This window comes from Cyrtonyx montezumae, unplaced genomic scaffold (assembly GCF_038088225.1).
Source record: "Cyrtonyx montezumae isolate F1298 unplaced genomic scaffold, pur_monq_1.0 scaffold_8, whole genome shotgun sequence".
Classification (NCBI taxonomy): Eukaryota; Metazoa; Chordata; class Aves; order Galliformes; family Odontophoridae; genus Cyrtonyx; species Cyrtonyx montezumae.
In genome coordinates, this window is record NW_027072089.1 from 101404222 (window position 1) to 101424274 (window position 20053).

Here is a 20053-nt window from a genome sequence, read left to right on the forward strand (position 1 = left end):
GTGCTCTTAAGTCTTTTCCTCAAAGACAGTGGAGTTGGTGGGAAAAGGGATAGGGCGTTCCCTGTGCCTATTCCTTGTAAATGTGAAGAAGGCATTTTTGGAGGCCAGCAAGGACAGAATGAGTGGAATATATCCGTTGGCCTTGGAAGCAGGGCCATGTTGCACTGAAGGACAGACAGAGGAGGTGGTGTTTCTTGTTTGATTAGGCTGGCTGATAGCTGGCGATGGATTGGTTTGAATTGGCTTAATTCACATGTGCTAGACAAGCAGAAAGGCAAACATTGTCCAGCTCTGTCTGACACAAGATCTGCTGAGCTGCCATTGAGCTGCCATGACTCAGGGTATTAGAAAGGAAGTTGCTGCCGTCAGTGGCTGAAACAGCAGCAAGCCTAGGGCAGCCCCTGCTTCTGCACACCTGAACCCCTCAGTGGGAGCAAAAACCAGTTGCTAGGATCTACAACCCATCATCGTCCCTTGCCTGGCTGCAGAGTTGACAACCAAGAATTCTGTATTTCCAAGGCTATGAAATCTCATTAGACTTCACATGTGACAGAGAAATAATGAAGGCTATAAGCCTAGTTTGTTTACCGTGGTATGTCGTTTGGAAAGCATGACTGGCTCCCAGCCAAATGTAAGCCTATGGTCGGAGAAAGACCAGACTGGCTGTGGTTGTGAAATCTGGTCTGTGGATAGCCACAGTCCCTGCAGGACTGTGCAATGCATCCACCTTGTGCCTTGCTCTTTGCCCTTGGCTCAGCGTGCGCAAAATCTCAAAAGCAGAATGTGGAATTTAGACCATATCCTTCCAGACTCTGAGGTAACCATAGCTTGTTTCTCACCTGGCATTGCCCACGAGTAAGGGCTTCTACCAAATGAGCATCAACCTCACTTCTAAGTCCAATTCTGGGGCACAGGAACAAGAACTCTGTCCTTCCCTATTACTCTTTGTGCTTGCTGGTTAATTTGCTTGTTGCTGCTGCTCCTTTTTTTTTTAGTTCAAAACTGCAATTTCTTTATTTCAGAATTGTTGTCGCATGCCAAGGTGAGGGACATGCTTGTACATCCACTGAAAGTATGGATAACATTTTCCTTTGTGATACTTTCAAGACAGAAGAAGATAAACTAGGACTGTGAAAACACTGTCTAAAACTTCATAAATACTACACGCTGGAATTGGAAGCAGTGTTTCTTTAGGAAAGATTGCTGAGCAGAGCACATTTTGGTGGTGGAATTCCTCTCTTTTATGTAAGCAGGGCTTGGTGGAGCCTGTCAGCACAGCGCCAGGGCTGCAATTGCTGCATGACCAAATGGTGTGCTTCTCGTAAATAGTTTGTGTGTGGTTATCCAAAGTGCAGCTGAGGTGACCACAAAAAGCTGTGCTCTCATTTCCAAACCAATCATAGAACCACCAAGATTGGAAAAAACCTCCAAGATCATCCAGTCCAGCCATACACCTGCCACCAATATTTTCCCACTAAACTATGTCCCTGAATTTATCTTGAACACCTCCCCAGGCAGCCTATTCCACTATCCAAAGCTCAGTGGCTGAAATTTTCTGTGTACAGATATTTTAGATCATACACGCACACACAGGAAGAGGATGTGAGACTAACTGGCAAGCTGTCCTTGAAGACTGAGCAGTTCAAAGGTGGTAGACCTTGTGAGAACGCTGAAAAGCATGACCAAAGATAACACCTTGGTTTACAAGGCCAGAAGTTGGGTTGTCCATATGCTGAAACTACAGCAGTGCATGGGGTTTCCTCACACTTGAGCTCAGGTATTTAAGAAAAGGATTGTCTCCCCAACAAGGCGTACTTGTGTTTGCACATCTCTTAGGCACTGATGGTAGTGAGTGTTTCCCTCACCTTTCCCTCATTGTCAAACACAAGCTGATATATAAGCATCCTGTTGATCAGATTCTCCTGAAGCAGGGCTATCTCATGTCATGCTTCGAACAATGGAACAATCAGGTGCATGGTGAACAGCAGGATTCACAGCAGTGCTCACAAAGACTGAAGTATTCTTGAGTTAATTGTGGAAATATTTGAAAATTCTATTGTACGAGGAAGGTCTGAGAGTATTACATTCTAATATAAATAATATCCTGTATACCTTCACAGGTGAACAAAACCAGATGAAATGATACTAGCAGTTGAACCTTAAAGCATAGTTTGACTTGATTAGGTAAAGGGCTGTATGTAAAACCAGAGAAGTGTTCCTGTTGTCATTGACTATGAGTCACTTGGAGGATTTGTACAATAGCCCAGTCACTATGTTTATCAAGATAGTTCAGTGACAGTGTTTATCAAGACAGCTTACAGGATATTATGTTTACAAGGGTGGTAAGTAGTAGAAGTGAGTACGTTGAATAGGCTTAGTAGGTTTTCTGCAGGCTGGTGTATATAAAATTCCATCTAACACAGTGCAGTGCCTGATGCGACCCTCTGGAGACCTTCAACACTTCATGACATTGCAAAATTGCACTGTAACACAGTAAATGTTACAGCACATTTCTTAAGAAAGAAAGTCTTGATGATTCAGAACAGAAGAAAAGTAATGCCACATGCCTTGACTGTCACAGAAAAAGTGTACAGGGTATTGCTTCTTGTCATTTTTTAAAGGAAAGGATTGCAAGAAGACGTTTCTGAATATATGGTCCTGAGGAAAAAATGAAATATTTGAGACTGAAGAACGTGTTGTAACTTTGAAAAGAAAGCTGTTAGGCTAGGTGTTAGGCTAGGCTAGTGCCCTTCCTAAGGTATTTCTGTTTCCAGATCTTTTGATGACAAAAAGGCATCACTGACTTGTCTGTAAAAGCTGAAATGGGGTCCTGAGCTGTTGGCAGCGTGGGCACTGTCTTGATGGTGCTCTCATGTAGTCAGTGGCTCTGTGTTGTGTCCAGTACTGGGCACACCAGTTAAGGAGAGATGTTGGGAAACTGGTCTGGGAGAGGAATACCAAGATGACAGAGGTGTATGAGGAGAGACCGAGGACTGTGGGCTTGTCTGGGTGACCTGATAGCAGCTAACGTGCTTGAAGGAGAGGTATACAGGCAGTGGAACCAGGCTGCTCTCTGCAGCAGACGTTACTAGAAGAGGCAAGAGGCTCAGGTTGCACCTTGAGAGTTCCAAGATAGCATTTCAGAAAAAAACGTTTCACCAGGAGTTGAGTTGCCCAGATGGCTGCTTCTTCATCTCTGGAGTTTTTCAGTGCTCAAGCAGACAAGACCACAACCGACCCACTCTAGTACCGGTGGCCATTCCACTTTGGGCAGGAAGTTGGACTTTCTGTGACCTGTGAACAGATTTTGTGGGCAACACCACTTCTAGCGGAAGCTATTTGCCTCCACGTTTGGCAGTTCCCGTTAAGTAGTACTGTGTTATGGAAAGGAGGTTCCTCTCTGAGACATCACACAGACCTCGGCCACCAGAGGCTAGGCCACCAGATAGCTAACCACAGAAACCATAATAGACACTTGGGTATGCATTCATGGCTTGAAGTGAGACACGCTGCTATCAAAGGAGAAGGGCCCTGCCGCACCTGGCTACTGGCAGTGCGAGGTGGCCAGAGCACCACATAGCCACAACCATAGCACTTGGCATATGCAGAGCTCTTGCTCTGAGCAGCCAAGCAGCAGCTCACAGGGGCACTGCCTGCCCTTGAAGTCCCATGGAACTGGTAGCACTGTGTTAGTTAGTGCTGGGAGCTCCTGGGCTGGGGCAGATGTTGCATGTCCGACTTGCCCTAGCTTGAGCCTCACAGAGTACAGAGGCTTTGCTACGCCTTGCAGGGATAAGGCTACCACAATGGAAGTAAGGAGGAGGGCAATGGGAAGAGTGGCAGTAAACTGGGTGCGGCAGGCGATACCACCGCTATTTGGAAGAAACGCATACACCCTCACCCTGAACCCATCACTCTGGTTCGTACCGTGGTTTCATCCCATCTGTGGAAATTGGGATGAGGCTTGGATGTGTTGGACGTGACACCCGCTCACCTCTTCTGAGAAAAGCAGAGCTGGTTCTTTTGGTTCTGCATCAAGAGATAAGCATTGAGCAATTCTGCTTGGCGCCATGGCCTGCTCTCAGTGCGTGTGCACATCCTGAACATCAGCCAGAGTTCCTTGTGAATTACAGCAACGCCAGGAGCAGCGAGCTGTGCCCCCAGGGAAAATAAGCCATTACAAATTCCACCATTTCTACTGCCTAGCGAGGAGATGTTTTAAGTGACTCGATCCCTTCAGGACATTCCTAAGTTATGCAACAGGCAGGTATGGCTGTCAGGAACCAGCGCTGCAGGAAGGTGCTTCCTAAGAAATCCTAATTAACCTGGAGCTGTTCCAGCTGCCTATCCAAGTGAGACCTTCTAGAGCTGCCATGAAGGTCTATGACCTGGATCTTGTGAAGAGTAGTGAATGGGGGCACGTTGTCCTGGCAGCTTCTCAGGGCAAACAGTGACAGGTTCCCAGACACAAATCCCACCGTGTTGTCCCCATCTGTGCAGCCACACGTTTTGTGGGCATTCCCACAGCGGCCTGCAAGAAGCAGCTGTGCTGTCCCTGCAAGAAGAAATGTCTCTTGAAAAAGCTGGCAGGTCAGTTTCTGTTTTCTCAGTCAGACATGTGCAACCAAACACATATCCTGTAGGTGGGAAGGCATTCAGTCAGTATTTTCCTTGTTCTCTGAAACTGTTTTAAATATATGGATAAACTATTTATCGCTGAGTCAATATTTATGCTGTTGATTACCTGGCCTTTACCATTTATTTTTTCTACAACCTTCTTTTACTCTTTTTCCTCGTGCCTTTTCATTTTGTTTGCTGTAGGTGTAGGCCGTGGCTGTGTGTCCACACTGCAATCAGTCAGCGTGGCCGCACATGCACCCTGGAAGCTGGTTCAGGGCTCTAGGGTGGAGTAATGGCCCTGCGGTGGCTGCACCCGCCCCACTGAACCCTTTCCAAGGATGTCCTGCATGCTTGTGGCCATGTGCAGGCCTTCCTGCAGTGTGAGACCTTCTCCACCTCCCAGGTCTACTGATGGGGAGGAGGTGTGATGAGCAGGTCTGCAGGTTAGGATGGGAAAGGTGGCAGAGGCGGCTTGCAACAAGGAGTTGAGAAGGCCGTGACTTGCACTTGGCAGCTGCCCACCATCTCCTCTACCACAAGGACAGGGGCCACAAGCAAAGCTGCATCAGCTTCCTCCTGGCACAGAGCAGAACTCAGCTTGGGAGCCCCTGTCCCACGTCACAGCAAGTGCTGACGGTTTGCTCAGGTTAAAAAAAGGAACAATTTCACAAGAGAGGAAGCTGCTGCCTGGAAGTAGTGGCATGGTAGAGATATTTTCATCTATGATTGCACGTAATTCTAAAGAAGCATCTTGCAGAAAAATAGTGCTTTGTCCTGAACCATTTTAGTCAGAAAATGTAATGGAATCATTTCAGCACTGCAACATGATAATTTTGGTGCTTCCAGTGCAAGAGTTAAGGGTCACGCTGCGCAATTCTGAAATCCCAAGGTCTATTTCCAGGCAAGGTTGTCCCATACGATGGGACTCCCCTTGCCTCATGCAGCTCAGCCAGAGAAAAATCTAAAATAACCAGAAGAGTTATGTTAGCACTGTGTCACTTTGGCTTTCTGTTAAAGCAGCTCTTCTCCTTCAGGGCTACACAAGAGGTTTTTGCCTGAGTAGGGATTACAAGGCCATAAGCCAACATGTGGGATACGTGTAGCTTTGGTCTCCGTTCCAGGTGGAAAGCCTTCTTTGCCTTTGGGGATGCTGGCTTCAGCACAGGGACTGTTTTCATTCCTGCTGGAGGTGAATGCCTGAAACTTGGCATCCAAACCCATAACATTAGGTCCAAACATTCCTTAGTGGATAAATGAGAATGAAACAACGGAATTTCCATTGCAAGTTTATTGGTATCTATTACGTTTCAGTATTTGCTAATGAGAAACTCATTATGAGTGAGCTGTGGCCAGATGCCTTGGAATTGGTTATGATGTGGGTTTGGCCATCTTGCAGCAAACCCTTACGTCCGATCGAGCTGCCACAAGTCAGCTCATGTCAGATTAGAGAAGCATCTGCCTGCTTGGGAGGATGGGATGCCTGCAGGGCGTAGACGACAGGCCACTGTCATGACCTGTGCTGAAAGGACATGAGTGAGGAGTGATCAGATCAGCGCTCCCTCGACAGTAACAGCGGCCAGAGCACGTCAGGCTCCTTACGTGTAGATGTGTCTCACCATGAGGAAATCCCTAAAGATGGAGAAGACTGTGGCACTTTTGATCTGTTATTTTTGAGAGGGGCTCTGGACATAGGAAAAAAAAATAAAAAGACAAGGTAGGCACAACTCAAACGCTTGAACGGCGATAAAAAACATGGGTCCAGTGTCACTGTTATAAAAGGCAACTTCTCTGTAACTAGACCTGCCAGTGACTAAAACTGCAAAGCTGAGGGTTGGTGCGCGCTTCTTGTTCCTACCTGGCACCAGTACCTCTGGGAATGCTCTGGAAGTTTGCCTTACTCTCGTCATTTTGATACACAAAATAAACAAAATGTGGGACAAAGAATGAGCTTGTAAATAGGGGAGCAGCCACTGGGGAATTCTGGTTTTGTTTGTTTGCATTGTGTTGCATTTTGTGTCAGCTAATAAGCTGACTTAACCTTTCTGCAGGTAAGTGAAGATAAGATTAATAGCCTCTGGTGTCTGATTTTGCAAGCTAGGAACAGAACAGTGGGAGCTTAAGCTTTGCTGCAGCGATAAGTGATTGCCAGGGGAAAAAAAGATCATCTCCCGCTTCTGTTAATTAGAAGAGCATATTAGGTTTTTCATGAGCTCGATTGAAGCGATTAACTGTTGTAACTATTTGGGAAAAAAATAAGAAGGCCCAAGGTCTTTAACAGCAAGAAACAGAGATAGGGAAAAAGCCACAGTGCAGGATCACAGCACCCTGCCCGCTCTGCCCAGAGAAGGCAAAAAGAGTCTGGTGTGCAGGAGGGACACTGCCTGCTGACAACATGGGACGAGTAAATACCATGTATTTGAAAAATATTCCTACAGTCTCTTTTCTCAGAGCTTGCCAACAGCTCTCCCAAAGTGTATTACTCTCGATGTCCATTTCTGGCAGGGCACGCTGGTACGAGGTGGGGGAATGCTCTCTTGTCAGAGCGCTGCACTGTGCGCCAAGTTTAGTGCTGTTGATTTGAGATAATAACAAAGCACAGAAGAGGGTGATGGGAGCAGAGAAGACCAGCAGCTGCACAAAGTGAAAGCAGAAATGAAAGCTAGCCCCTTTCTGCTGGTGTAAACCAAGGAGTCCTGAAGACAGGGTAAAGGTCAACTGTCTTTGAAGGTGAAGGTTCATCGAAGGGCAGAACTCACGCCCACCTGATTTCAGCAGTCTTTCCTTGAACTCGGAGGCTCAGAGGATCAGAACGTGCATCTTGTTGAAATCAGCCTTTTGCAAAACCATACGGAACTAGAATACACACCCTGCCTGTACTGACCCTCCAGCACATACCGATGTAATGCCTTTTTCAGAAGCAAAGCGTTACTGACATCAGCCCCTTCCTGTTTGCAAAAATCTGTAGTTTTTGCAGTAAGACTACTGTGCCAAGACAATGTAAACTGCCTTCAGCCAAGCACAGAATGATGTCTATAGCAAGTTGAGGCTAAAGCTACTGTCAGTGACTTCAGATTAAGTGGATTTTGGTTGTTGCTACAACCAAGTGGAAACTAGAAACAGGTTGTAAATGTTCAGATCACGCACACTACCGGTTGTGTTACTGTACTGGCATTCCGTGTATGCTTTACTTCATCCCATCCTAGTTCTAAACAAAAGTCTTCCACCCTCCGGGATGAAAGGAGCACAGAATGAAGGCAATGCTGAAAGGTGAACTGGAGTTGCAGTGCTTTTTCAGTAATGAAACATCCAAGTGGCAGCACAGTGTCTGGCTCTGAAGGGTGGGTGATGCTGTGGCTATCACAAACGCTGCCAGCTCAGATGTTCATAGAGATGTCCTGCAAGATTAGGAGTTGCGTGCCGAACCTTCCGTGCCCCGTGATGTGCCTGTCATGCTCTCAAGTGGGGACATCTCACTTACACCTGAAGCAAGCAGAGACATGCTTGGAGGGTGGAATCTGCTAACCTGGCACTGAATGAAACAGGTCCTCCTAAAGCAAACACCTCGCTACCTGAATTGATGGCGAAAGCTTCTGCAGGGAGATAGACTCATAGAATATCCTGAGTTAGAAGGGATCCATAAGGACCACTGAGTCTAACTCCTTGCTCCATACAGAACCACCCCATAACAGACCACGTGTCTGAGAGCACTGAAGCATTATTTAGGGAGATCCTACACTTGGATGTGCTACTCTTGCATCCTGGATTGTGCGCTGATGGTCAAAGCACACTACGCAGGGCTCAGCATTGGCTGCTGCCACATAGGCGAGTATTGTGAGGATGAGGCTTCTCCCACAGCTGAGCTACTCCTTCACTTCGGGGTATCTGGGGGAATGCTTTCATCTCTCTCTGCCCCTGGCCACCATGCCTGTGTCACTGATGCCCTGTGCCACCAGTTGTGCCCTTGATGGGGTGCCCTCCTCTCTCCCCCTTTGGTGACCCTAGGACAGGGAGGCAATGGGGCGCATGGGGTCCAGCAACTCCTGGACAGAGACTTCCTTCAGCCAGCGACGGCTCCTGCTCCACCACATTTCTTGCTCCTCCAGGACCCAGTTTTGCTCTCTTCTTCCCCCCCACTTTCTCTTCCAGCCCCCACCAACCCCACGGTGAAGAGGCTTTGCTGCAAGTGCAAGTGCTGGCTGTTAGCTCACGACATTGACTGCTTCTGTCCCAAAATGCATGATGAAAATCCTGTTAAATTCAAAGAATGTTGGAGCATTCCTCGTGGGAAACTCTTGATTTCTTAAGGACTGAACAGTCCCAGTAGTCTGGATATTAGGGCATGAGTGCATTTTGTTACTCATCTAATCCATGATTTACTGTTTGTCAGTGAAGGGTCTGTCCACTTGTCATCTGATTGTGCAAATTTACCTTCCATGTGAGGCGGGATTTAAGTTTCACTGTTCTCCAGGAGCTGACTATGTGCAGAGGGAGTTGTAGTCTTTTTTTTTTTATTATTTTTTTTTCTGCGGGAACTTCCTTTCTCTAAACACCACCCCTTGGCAGTGGACCTGCTGACACCTCACAGCGAGGGAGATAAAAAGGGCAGCCCTGCTCCTGCTGCAATCACACGGGCAAGAACAGAGGCTACTCGGGAGCTCAGAAGCCACTGGCATCGCTGTCTCATCTGGTCTCAACACCGGCAAGAACCATGAGTACTGGTGAGCTTTATGATAACGTGTGCTACGTTTGCAACCTAGCAGGGCTGCTGTGGTGAGGACTGGGGCTCAAGCAGGCTACAGTGAATGGGACTTTGGGGAAAAGCATCTGGGTGCCACTGGGAAAGTGCTGCTTTTGGGGTCAGGCTGTGTAGGTCGTGGTTTTGAGGGCTCACTGAATATGGCGGGAAAGCGCAACCCAATGTTGATTGTTTTTCTTCAACCTGTAGAAATCCGGCTCCGCTGATGGTAATGGGCAACAAGTGTGCTTTTTAAAAAACTTACTGGGCTAAGCTGAAAGGAATTCCTTTCATTCATACTGCTTGATTGTGTAGATTGTTGCTCTTCAGAGATGGCTGGCACCACCTGTTGAAAGCTGCAAAGTGAATGAGAGGGATTTATTTGGAATTCAGCCTGTCCCATGGCTTGCCGTATTGTCAGCAGTACCTGCACTGACCCAGTGAGGTGCCTGAGTCACTCCTGCAGTGGCTGCAGCTGCTGGGGCTGCCCCAAGCCCTGGGCTTGGTGCATAGCTGGGCAGCAGGGATGGCTGGTGCCAAAGGTACAGCTGGCAGCGGGGTCATGCTGTCCAGTGCTGGCCAGGGGAGATTCAGGCTGGAGATGAGGAAACATTTCTTCTCTGAAAGAGTGGTGCTGCAGTGGCACAGGCTGCACAGGGAGGTGGGGCAGTCAGCGTCCCTGGAGGAGTTTGAGAACCGTGAGGATGTGGCACTGAGGGGTGTGTCAGTGGGCATGGTGAGGGTGGGTGGGTGCGTGGACAAGATATTCTTAGAGGGCTTTTCCAACCTGAATGATTCTACGATTCTATGATTTTACACCTCTGTGTCATGTGTGTGGTTGAGCTGGAATTTCCCTGCCAGCCTCAGGCAGCAGCATCTTTGCCCCTCAGTTGAGTGCTCCCCTGAGGCTGGGCAAAGATGGTAAGTAAATGCAGGTATCTAAATCTTATCCCTTCTTGCAGCCAGACCATTTACTTCCCACTGCACTTCCTTCCTGAGAAGCCCTTATTCCCACTGAAGCCAGACCGGCTATAAACACTCTGCTCTACAATATGGTTTTTCAAACCTCATGACTTACAGATGTGGCATTTAGGACTGTAAGGATGAGTGTCTCTGTCAGGTTGTATAACAACTCTGTAACAGATAAATCATGGAACTAGGAGAAAAATATACCTATGTATTTATACATCTCAGATCACTCATCCACTGTAAACCATTAATTCTCACGCTCACAAGCCTGCAGGCAGTGCAAAGAAGGCAGCCTAAGGGTAGGGATGCTTCCACAGATAGGGGATGCCTCCAGCCGGTTCCATGACATTCCTCAGAGCAAACAGCTGTGTCAGCTGGATCACAGGTCACCAGGGGTGTGATTTCTCAGAAATCAGTGCATGGTGGTCAGCATGCAGCACTGGGCAGTCATAGCTCCTCAGTATGGGACTTGGCACAGTCAGGGCGTGCTCCAAAAAATAATTTCCTGTATTATTTTCTCTCTGTATCCTCAGCATTAATGATAGCCAACAAAAAAGTATCCTGAGATGAAAATCATAGAAATGGTTTGGGTTGGAAGGTACCTTAAAGCCCACCCAGTTCCAAGTCCCTGCCATGGCCAGGGCTCCCAGCCACCAGATCAGGCTGCCCAGGTCTCCATCCAACCTGGCCTCGAGAGCTCCAGGTCTGGGGCTCCACAGCTTGTGTGGGCAGCTGTGCCAGGGTCTCACTGCCCTCTGAGTAAAGAATTTGTTCCTAACATCTAACCTAAATCTCCCCTCTTTAAGTTTAAAGGCATTCCCCCTTGTCCTATCAATATCAGATGTTGTAAAAAGTTGGTCCCTCACCTATTTATAAATTCCCTTTAAGTACTTGAAGGCTGCAATGAAATCTCCCTGCAGTCTTCTCTTCTACGAGCTGAACAAACCCAATTCCCTCAACATTTCTTCACAGGAGAGGTGCTCCAACCCTCTGATCATCTTTATAGCACTCCAACAACTGCATCTCTTTCCTGAGTCGGGGGCCCCAGGCCGGCACGCAGTACTCCAGATGGGGCCTTGAAGGACAGAGTAGAAAGGGACAATCACCTCCCTTGCCCTGCTGGCTGCACCTAACATGGTTCCTAAGTTAAGAAATGCCAGCTTGATGGATTCCTTGAGTAGCAGTAAGCTCTCATCTCCCTGGGCAGCCATTTCTTTCTCAGCCCGTGGGCTCACCAGAGCTTCAGAAAGGCGCAAGGACAAGCAGCTCTGGTGGCTGGAGATTGTTTCCTTCCAAAGAATATCCTTGGAATATCCACTTCTCCTTCAGCATATGATTGGACAATTCCTGCTGAAATTTTTGGTGTCCCACACACCCCGTTGAGCAAAATGTCAGCCTGAGATTGGTGTTGGCATGGAGCAAGCAAACAAAAAGCACTCCAACAAGCAGACAGTGAATGAAAAGTGACAGCTAATTTTAAGTCTGTTTACCATACTTCCGATAATTCTTACACAGTTATGATGAATATGGTTTATTGAGTAACTAGGAGGAAATACAGAGAGGCAGTAACTCAGTGCAGCTCACTGGGCAATCGGTTTGGTTTGCTCAGAGCTGTAGTCATTGTGCAGCAATTGCAGCCTTGATCTAGGCTGCGTATCAGGATCCAGCCCTGCTTTCAGCCTCTCTCAAGAGAAGCCATGCCTGCAGCAGCCACAGGCATATCTGAGCTTCCCTGGCACTAGGGCTGGCTCCCAGTGATGCTCACGTTGGCACCGCTGGCAGTGCCATATAAAGCTGCCAAAGCATTTTGTGACTTAATCCCTTAACCCCTCCTACCTTTGACTCCTTTATTTCTAAGTGATCCCAGTTTTCATATTTCCTGACTCTCCCACCTCTTTATCTGAATCACTCGTGAGCCAAGCGCTTGCTTAGCGTTGCTACTCCCTGCTGTTTGCACAGCATTTAGCTCTAAGGAGGCTCATGAACAGAGGCAGGACACAGTTTGACGCTTCAGAGGAAGCATGACCACATTCTGGCATGCTCTGGCTCTCCCTGCCCCACCTGGGCAGAGTCCTGGGCCCCCACCTTAGCGTGGAGCAGAGGGATCTCACTTTGTTCCTGCAAAGTTCAGCAGTCTGAGGGGCTGAGTTTTGACACTTTTGGGTCACATCCAACTTGGCCGGGTGCCTATGTCCCACAAGGGGCAATCACAGCTGCTGTCAACCGTTACCTGATAATCAAGACAGATGCGTTCAATGCCAAGACAAGGCTAATAAAGTCTTTGATCCGAGATAAAACCAACTCTTGGGATTAATTTTTAAGCCACTGGCCCTGGCTGCTATTACTACGGCTACTCCTGATACAATGATGGCTTCTAGTGCCACTACTACCACATCTGAAGGAACAAAGAATCATTTGTAGTACTCAAGAGTCTTTGCTGTTGGATATACATGTATTTCTATAGCTGTTTATACACATGTGCACGTGTTGCCTATGGTGAAGGATAGCAAGGTGAGGAAGATGCATTGCCACATGCAGAGTGCCTGGGGCATCATTCCCTTTGGCATCTGTTCCAGAACTGCAGAAACAAAACAGAACACAAGGGTTTGTGTGCCAAGGTGAATTTTGCTTTGTGGCAAAGCAAGCTGTGTTGTAGAGGGATGGTCTCGGCTGCTGCTAATGTGACCCCTCTTGCCCTCAGCACCTGCACTGTGAGGTGGGATACCCCTGACCCAACGGCGGGAGAAGTGACATTAGTGTTTGCTGTTGAGCCATCAGTTCCTAGCAGCGGTCCTTGACGAGCACTCTTGCTGGACCACTGGGTGTCCAGGCCACAAGACCTCTAGTAAGAAGAAAACTGACCAATACATCAATTTATTTTTTTCTTATCTCCCTCCCTCTCTGCAAACACCTTTCCAGAGAGCGACCTGAAGGTCACCAAGGTTGACTTCCTCAAGAGCCAGAACTCGGTGCAGCACCACACGGATGCGTACAACACCCCGAACCTGGTGGTGCGGCGTGGGCAGCCCTTCCTGCTGCAGCTGACCCTCAGCAGGGAGCTGAGAGCCGCCGACAAGCTGACACTGCACTTCAGCATCGGTAAGCACTGCACTGAGTGGGGGGGAGAACCGGGCTCTGCGCAGCCCTGCAAACCCGTGCAACTGGTTATTTCTAGGCGAACGGCCGATGGAGCCCACAGGGACCCTGATGTCACTGAACCCCAGGAGCATGAGGAATGTCAGTGGTTGGCAAATCGCCATCATCAAGTCCGAAGGCACGGAGGTAGGGCACAGGGTGGCACTGGAAGAAAACCCCTTAGCCCCGTTCACTTCCCTCTGCCCCACTGGGTGGGTACACACGATGTGCCCCATCCCACTGCCCCGCAGATCTGGTGCCACCACATAGGGTCGGTCATGTCATGTCCTCTCTCCTTGTTGCCTCCCAGTGCACGCTGTCCATCACCAGTGCACCCAATGCTGCAGTGGGAATATACGGCCTGACCGTGAGGACTGGCTCTAATGTTTACAAGCCCGAAAAGAACTCTGTCTACCTTCTGTTCAACCCTTGGTGTGAAGGTAAGGAGAGCGGTACGGCAAACTGGGTTATCATTACTGCTTGACCCAGGAGCTTCTCCTCTCCTCCTTCCCATGTACATCCTTTCTTCTTTCTAAAACGCTTCATCCCTGTGGGTCAAGAGTAATGAGCCAGCTCCTCACCAGGGAGCACCTGGGGCTTAAAATAAAAACTAGTCTTATAGGAACCCTCCCATAGTAGCAAGAAAACTGTGAGTTCTGCATGGCCACCAAGCAGTTTGTTACGGATCACCAGCTGTGGTAGCTTTCCAGGAAAATCTCCCTATAGCAGGTGTGAAAATCAGCCAACATCTAAGTGTTTTTCTTCAAGGTGATATTGTCTTCCTGTCCAATGAGGCTGAGAGAAAGGAGTATGTACTCAACGATACAGGCTACATCTATGTTGGATCTGTCTACAGCATACACAGCAAACCCTGGAACTTTGGGCAGGTAAGGCACAGCTGTCCCCTCAGCATCATTACTTCTCTTCATTCCTTCTCTCTTTGGTGTTAATTTAAATGAATCCACAAATAGGTTAAGCCCATGAGCAGCTCAAAGCACTTGAGTAATCCCCTAGTTTCACTGGGAAATCTCACCTGCTTAGAGTAATCTGTCTACTTAAGCAGTTTCCCTTGCCCCAGCCTGAGACCAGAACTCAATGGCACATTTGCCCTCAGACCTCCAGAGCCTTGGAAAGTCTTCAGAAACTGAGAACAGAGCATTTCTGACCAAATCTTCCCCTCTGGGATTTCCCTTCTGTCCATCTCAGCAGCTGGGGAGATGGCGGACATATGATGACATCTGATTCTGTCCCCATTGCATCATTAATGCTGTTAGAATCTTTTTTTGTTGTTCTTTTCTGGCTTTCTTTTTTTTTCCCTCTATTTTATTCTCCAAGTCTGCAATTTCAAACTGAATGACACAGAGGAGCCCAGCAAAATTCCTCATGGTGATGCCTTTTCCACAAATGGGCCAAAGGGCACTGTCCATAGAGCTGTGCCTGTGTTAATATTTATTCTGCTATGAAGCAAGGAGAAGTGATGCTGATATTCTGCCAAGCTTCGCTGTGTAAGATGTCTGACATCTATCTGAGAAGGAACTAAGGGAGCTTTATCAGCACCTGCTAAGCAGGAATCCTTTGCCATAATATTCTGCATTTACATACTTTTTGAACCAGAATCTATTTTGTACCTGTGTCAAAAGCCTGAATATCTGTAATTCTCTCAAAATGCCATTATTCAATTACTCACCGCCAATATTGCCCAGAGAGTAGAAGTAGGTTCATTCAATATCATAAGGGAAGGTCTGAAATTAGGGCTAGTCAGGCAGTTTCCTCCAAATACCTACACAGACCTCATGGTGAGTGAGCAAATCCTGTTTCAGAGTAGTGTGTAAAAATGTCTCCTTTTTCTCTCCAAAACAGTTTGAGGAATACATCCTGGATACCTGCATGTACCTGCTGGACAAAAGCAAGCTCAAGATGAGCAGTAGAAGGGATCCCGTGGTTGTGTCCAGAGCCATGTCTGCCTTGGTATGACTCTCTCTGAGGAGTGGTTTGCCCCTCCAGCTTTCCCTCTCGCTTCTTGCTCGCTTTTATTTCCCTGGTGTGTTTAGAATGAGTACAAGATGGCAGGAGAAGAGCTAGGGAGGCATTTTGGGTGGAGGGAAGAGGCAGGAGAAATGCAGCATCTCCCCATTTCCAAAGTGTGCCTCTGACCCAGCGGTTGTCCTTTGGTAGACAGTTGGTGGCCAGGCCCAGTGCCGTGCTTTAGGTGCAGCTGCTGGTTGAACTGGGAGGTTTGCTGGGAGCACTGGGGCTTAGGATGCTTGAAGACATCCAGGCAGAGGGTTTCCAGGCAGGGAAGCCCTGGCTGCAGGGCTGTGGAGAACCTTGGGGAGATGTGGGCCTCATTCAGCCTCACCTCTGAAGTTGTCTCCTGTGTGTGTGCATGGACACAGGTGAACGCCAACGATGACAACGGTGTCGTGATGGGAAACTGGTCAGGGAAGTATGAGAATGGGACTTCCCCCATGGCATGGATTGGGAGCGTTGCAATTTTGCAGCAGTATTACAAAACAAAGAAGCCTGTCAATTACGGTCAATGTTGGGTCTTCTCAGGAGTCCTCACTACAGGTAAGGGCTGAAATGTCTCTCTGACTGATATCCTAATTACTGTGCTAGTAATCCAGGGAAACTTCCGCATGTCCCTTGGGTTTCATGAAGGGTTTGAGGCACCTGTCGTGAGGAGAGACTGAGGGAGCTGAGACTCCTGTAGGGAAGACTCAGGGGTCTTATCTACGTGATAAATATCAAAGGAAAATCATGGGAAAGAGTGAAGCACTGAAAGCTAGGCTTTGTTCAGCAGTGCCCAGCACTGGGACAAGAGGCCATAAGTACAAAGTGGAGCATAGTGATTTTGTGACCCTGTGTTCTGTCTGTCTGTGTTGCAGTCATGCGCTGCCTGGGGATACCGGCCCGCAGCGTGAGCAACTTCAACTCGGCGCATGACACCGATGAGAACCTGAGGGTTGACATCTACCTGAATGAGAAAGGAGAAAAGCTGAAATGGATGTCCTCTGACTCCATCTGGTAGGGTCAACCCTCCCTGGTCCCTGCAGTGCTGTGTTCCCCAGCCCCAGAAGGCTTTCCTTTGAGAGTTTCCCTTTGCTTCACGTTTGCTGCTGGGGAGAGAGAGAAGGCCCAAGGTTTCGCAGGGCTGCACGCAAATCCCCCATTAAAGCTGCCCTCTGGAAGGGCTAAGATGAGGAACTCTGCACCAGCTGACTCCCTTTCTTTGCAACCTGAATACACACAGGAACTTCCATGTGTGGAACGATGTCTGGATGAAGCGGAAGGACCTGCCATCAGGGTTTGATGGCTGGCAGGCAATCGACGCAACCCCTCAGGAGCAAAGTCAAGGTAGGATATTCCTGGAAGGGCTCTTCTGCAACTCCCAAGGGAGGCAGGGATGTTTTGTATGGAACTGTGGTCTCCAGCCAGAGGTGAGCTCCTGAGCCTGGCGGTCTCACTTCTGTTGTCTAAGCCTGGGAAGCAGGGAATGGTGTTTCTTGACAGACTGGAAGTCAATCCTGCAGGGCACTGTGGGTACATGAATGTAAATACACTATGTGCATGTCACATTTGGCATAGCAAATAGCCATGAATGTGCTTTACAGGTATTTTCCAGTGTGGCCCATGCCCACTGAAGGCTGTCAAAGATGGAGACGTGTATTTGCCCTATGACAGCAAGTTTGTGTATGCGGAAGTGAACGCTGACAAGGTCTACTGGCGTGTCAAGGTGGAGAACGGCAAGAACGAGTACACCAAGCTGGGTGTGGAGAGCCAGAGCATCGGCGCCAGCATCAGCACGAAGGCTGTGGGGCAGAACAGGAGGGAAGACATCACCTGGGAGTACAAGTTCCCTGAAGGTGACTGCCCCCATCCTTCAAAGCAGAGCTGAAGGGGAGGCCCCGCTCCCAGTGGCAGAACAAACCAAGGGGATCTCCTGAGCTGAGGCTGGAGGCGGTCGGTGCCCTGACACCTTCTGCTCAGCAGCAGTGGAACAAATAAAGGGAAGGGAGGTGGCTCTGGGTGAGGGAGCTGAGATGTGGCTCTGAGGAAGCTTTTTTCCTTCATCAGGCTCTTCAGAGGAGAGGGCATCCATGAAGAGAGCCATCTCCTACCTGCAGCCCTCAGGGATGACACCTCGTGCACACTTTGCTGCAGTCCCCATGGGAGAGAGCGTAAGCAAGGACATAGTCCAAACCGAGGTGATCCCCAAGTCTGGAGTCCAGCTGGAGATAACCAAAGAAAAGCCTCTGTATCCTGGTGATCCCATTGAGGTGGCCATCATTGTGAAGAGCACTGTGGGTGGGAGCTGGACTGTCGACCTTGCCAGCTCCTGTCAGCTGCAGTCCTACACTGGGAAAGTCCATGCCAATCTTGGATATATCAAGCAGACTGTCAAGGTGGAAGGCCAATCTGGTAGGCATGGAAATTGAGATGTTTTATAGGCTATTTACCCTCAGAGCTATTTGTTGCTTTCTCCATATCTTTGAACAACCTGCTGATCCCAGCAGCATGACTGCAACGTGCCAAACAACACACTAACAAGCTATGAATACTTAACAGTATTTGCTCACTCCAAGCATGAGTCACCCTTCCCAAAAATATACACCTATATCTTTGCTGCTAGGGCTTTCTGAGCCAGCACTTGCACTGGGGGAAGATGAGTATGCGGGGCAGGATAGCCTCAGCAAATGTGCCTCACCCTGAGTCCCACCAGCACCACCAGGCACTGCCCCTGGTGTGCTAAAGAGCTGGGTTGTGTTTTCTGCCCTGCAGAGGTGCTCGTGCCACTGAAGATCATGCCTGACGCTTACATGAAGGCACTGGCCACAGTGGATGATGAAGAGCACGTCCAAGTCACTGCCATTGCTGAGATCCATGGGACACCTGAGAAGCTCACCAAGGAGGTGTCACTGAGCTTCGAGTACCCTCCCATCCAGGTCCAGGTGAGGCTGAATCCTCCCAGGCTTGGTACTAGGGAGCCCCAGGCAAAGGTCCCAAAAGTAGACTGGGGGGGGGGAGGGTGTGTGCAGGAAACATCTCCCCGTGGCAGAGCCAGTAGCACCTCCAGCACCTCTGTCACCTCTCTGATCCTTGGTGTTTGTGTTTACTTCACTTTCCTCCTCCAGATGCCGGAAACAGCCAAGGTGAACAAGGACTTCACCTGTGCCTTCATCTTCAAGAACAAGCTGAACGTCCCCATGGACAATTGCAAGCTGATGGTGGAGGGCTTGGGCATCTTTAAGATGGCGACATTTGAGGAAGGGTAAGATGAGGTTTTGAGCAACCCTGAGCCCCAGACAGCTCAGCAAAACTATGACAAATCAGCAAATGAGACCCATGATGTGCAAGGAGCTCATGCTGGGACTGTTCTCCTTTATCCCTAGGGACATACAGCCGGGCAGGATCATAAAGTCTGAAGTCATATGCACTCCAACAAGAGTAGGAGAGAAGAAGATCGTGGCCAGGCTGACCTCCAGCCAGGTCAAAGACATTTCGGTGGAGAAGGCCATCATGGTCACGCATTAGGAGCAGCACCCTGGCAGGGGGCAGAAGGGGAGCCTGGACATGTGACAGCTGCGGGTCACTGCCACCACTCCTCTCCTTGACTGCAGGATAGGGCTTGGTGAGCAAAGAACTACAATCCCATTAAGCAAAGGGAATTAGACGTAAAGGCCACAGCTGCTTTGATTGCAGCTGACTGTGATTCAATAAAGAGTGTTAAAATCGACAGATTCACTGTGTGGTCAATGTTTGTGCTGGGGCAGGGGCAGTTCTGCAGCTTTCGCAGTCTCACAAAGCTGCCCAGACCTCGCTGCACTGGAGCTCAAGACACATTTTAAGCAACTCCCCACATGCTTTCCTCTCTCTCTCTGCTGGCAAATTTATTTAGCAAATGGAGCAGACCTGGCACAGCCTCCCCCAGCAGCATCCTCCATGCATCTTCTTCCCCTCTTGCACCCTTCCCTGTTATTATTTTGAGGGTGGGGTGCACGTTTTGAAAGTACCACCATCCCAGCGCTCTCCTGGAAGCACATCACCCCTTATCTGGCACAGCTGTCCAGAGAAGCTGTGGAGCCCCAGCCCTGGAGGCACTCAAGCATCCCCGGCCATAGGTTCATATAATATAATCATAGAATGATTTGGTTTGGAAGGGACCTCAAAGATCACCCGGCTCCACAGGGCAACCGAGTCCCCCAGGGCAGAGTGGGAATGGAGGAATACAGTCTGTAGCATGGTAGTATTAATTCTTTAATAAGTACAGTTAGCATCCGGAGGCATAAACCAGAGTTACAGTTACCAAAAATATATATATTTCCGAGAGATACAGGTTCTTTACTTGCATAGAAAGCCTGCTTTAAAAGACCATGAATGCTGCCCATGGCCACTGTGATCCCATACGCCATGGACTGAAGCCTCATGCTGCAGTGCTGATGGAGCCCAACCCAGGTCCCTTCTTGGAGAGTTGCAGCCCAGGCTGGAGATGAAGGCACGATGCCATGGGGAGGGCAAGGGGGCTGGTTTCAATTTCATGGAAATCACTTTGGTCTCAAGCTACCTGCTGGGAGTTGCACTATGAGGTGGATC

The 20053-nt window shown here is 48.9% G+C and overlaps 1 protein-coding gene across 1 annotated transcript; it reads left to right on the forward strand.

Annotated features, from left to right (window-relative positions):
* Window positions 1-9243: 9243 nt before the first annotated feature.
* Window positions 9244-19194, forward strand: TGM4 (transglutaminase 4). Its single transcript, XM_065753734.1, has 14 exons — window positions 9244-9338; window positions 13244-13423; window positions 13500-13606; window positions 13770-13899; window positions 14228-14346; window positions 15320-15427; window positions 15856-16030; window positions 16348-16486; window positions 16713-16816; window positions 17074-17325; window positions 17537-17881; window positions 18242-18411; window positions 18595-18731; window positions 18853-19194. The coding sequence occupies exons 1-14, from the start codon at window positions 9329-9331 to the stop codon at window positions 18992-18994; spliced, it is 2118 nt and encodes a 705-aa protein (XP_065609806.1). The 5' UTR covers window positions 9244-9328; the 3' UTR covers window positions 18995-19194.
* The last annotated feature ends 859 nt before the right edge of the window (window positions 19195-20053 follow it).

Excerpts from the sequence above, each read along its gene's own strand:
- TGM4 (XM_065753734.1), top strand. Across the intron at positions 16,817-17,073 it reads CCCTCAGGAGCAAAGTCAAG|GTATTTTCCAGTGTGGCCCA; the intron begins GTAGGATATTCC and ends TGTGCTTTACAG. Across the intron at positions 17,882-18,241 it reads CAAGGTGGAAGGCCAATCTG|AGGTGCTCGTGCCACTGAAG; the intron begins GTAGGCATGGAA and ends TCTGCCCTGCAG.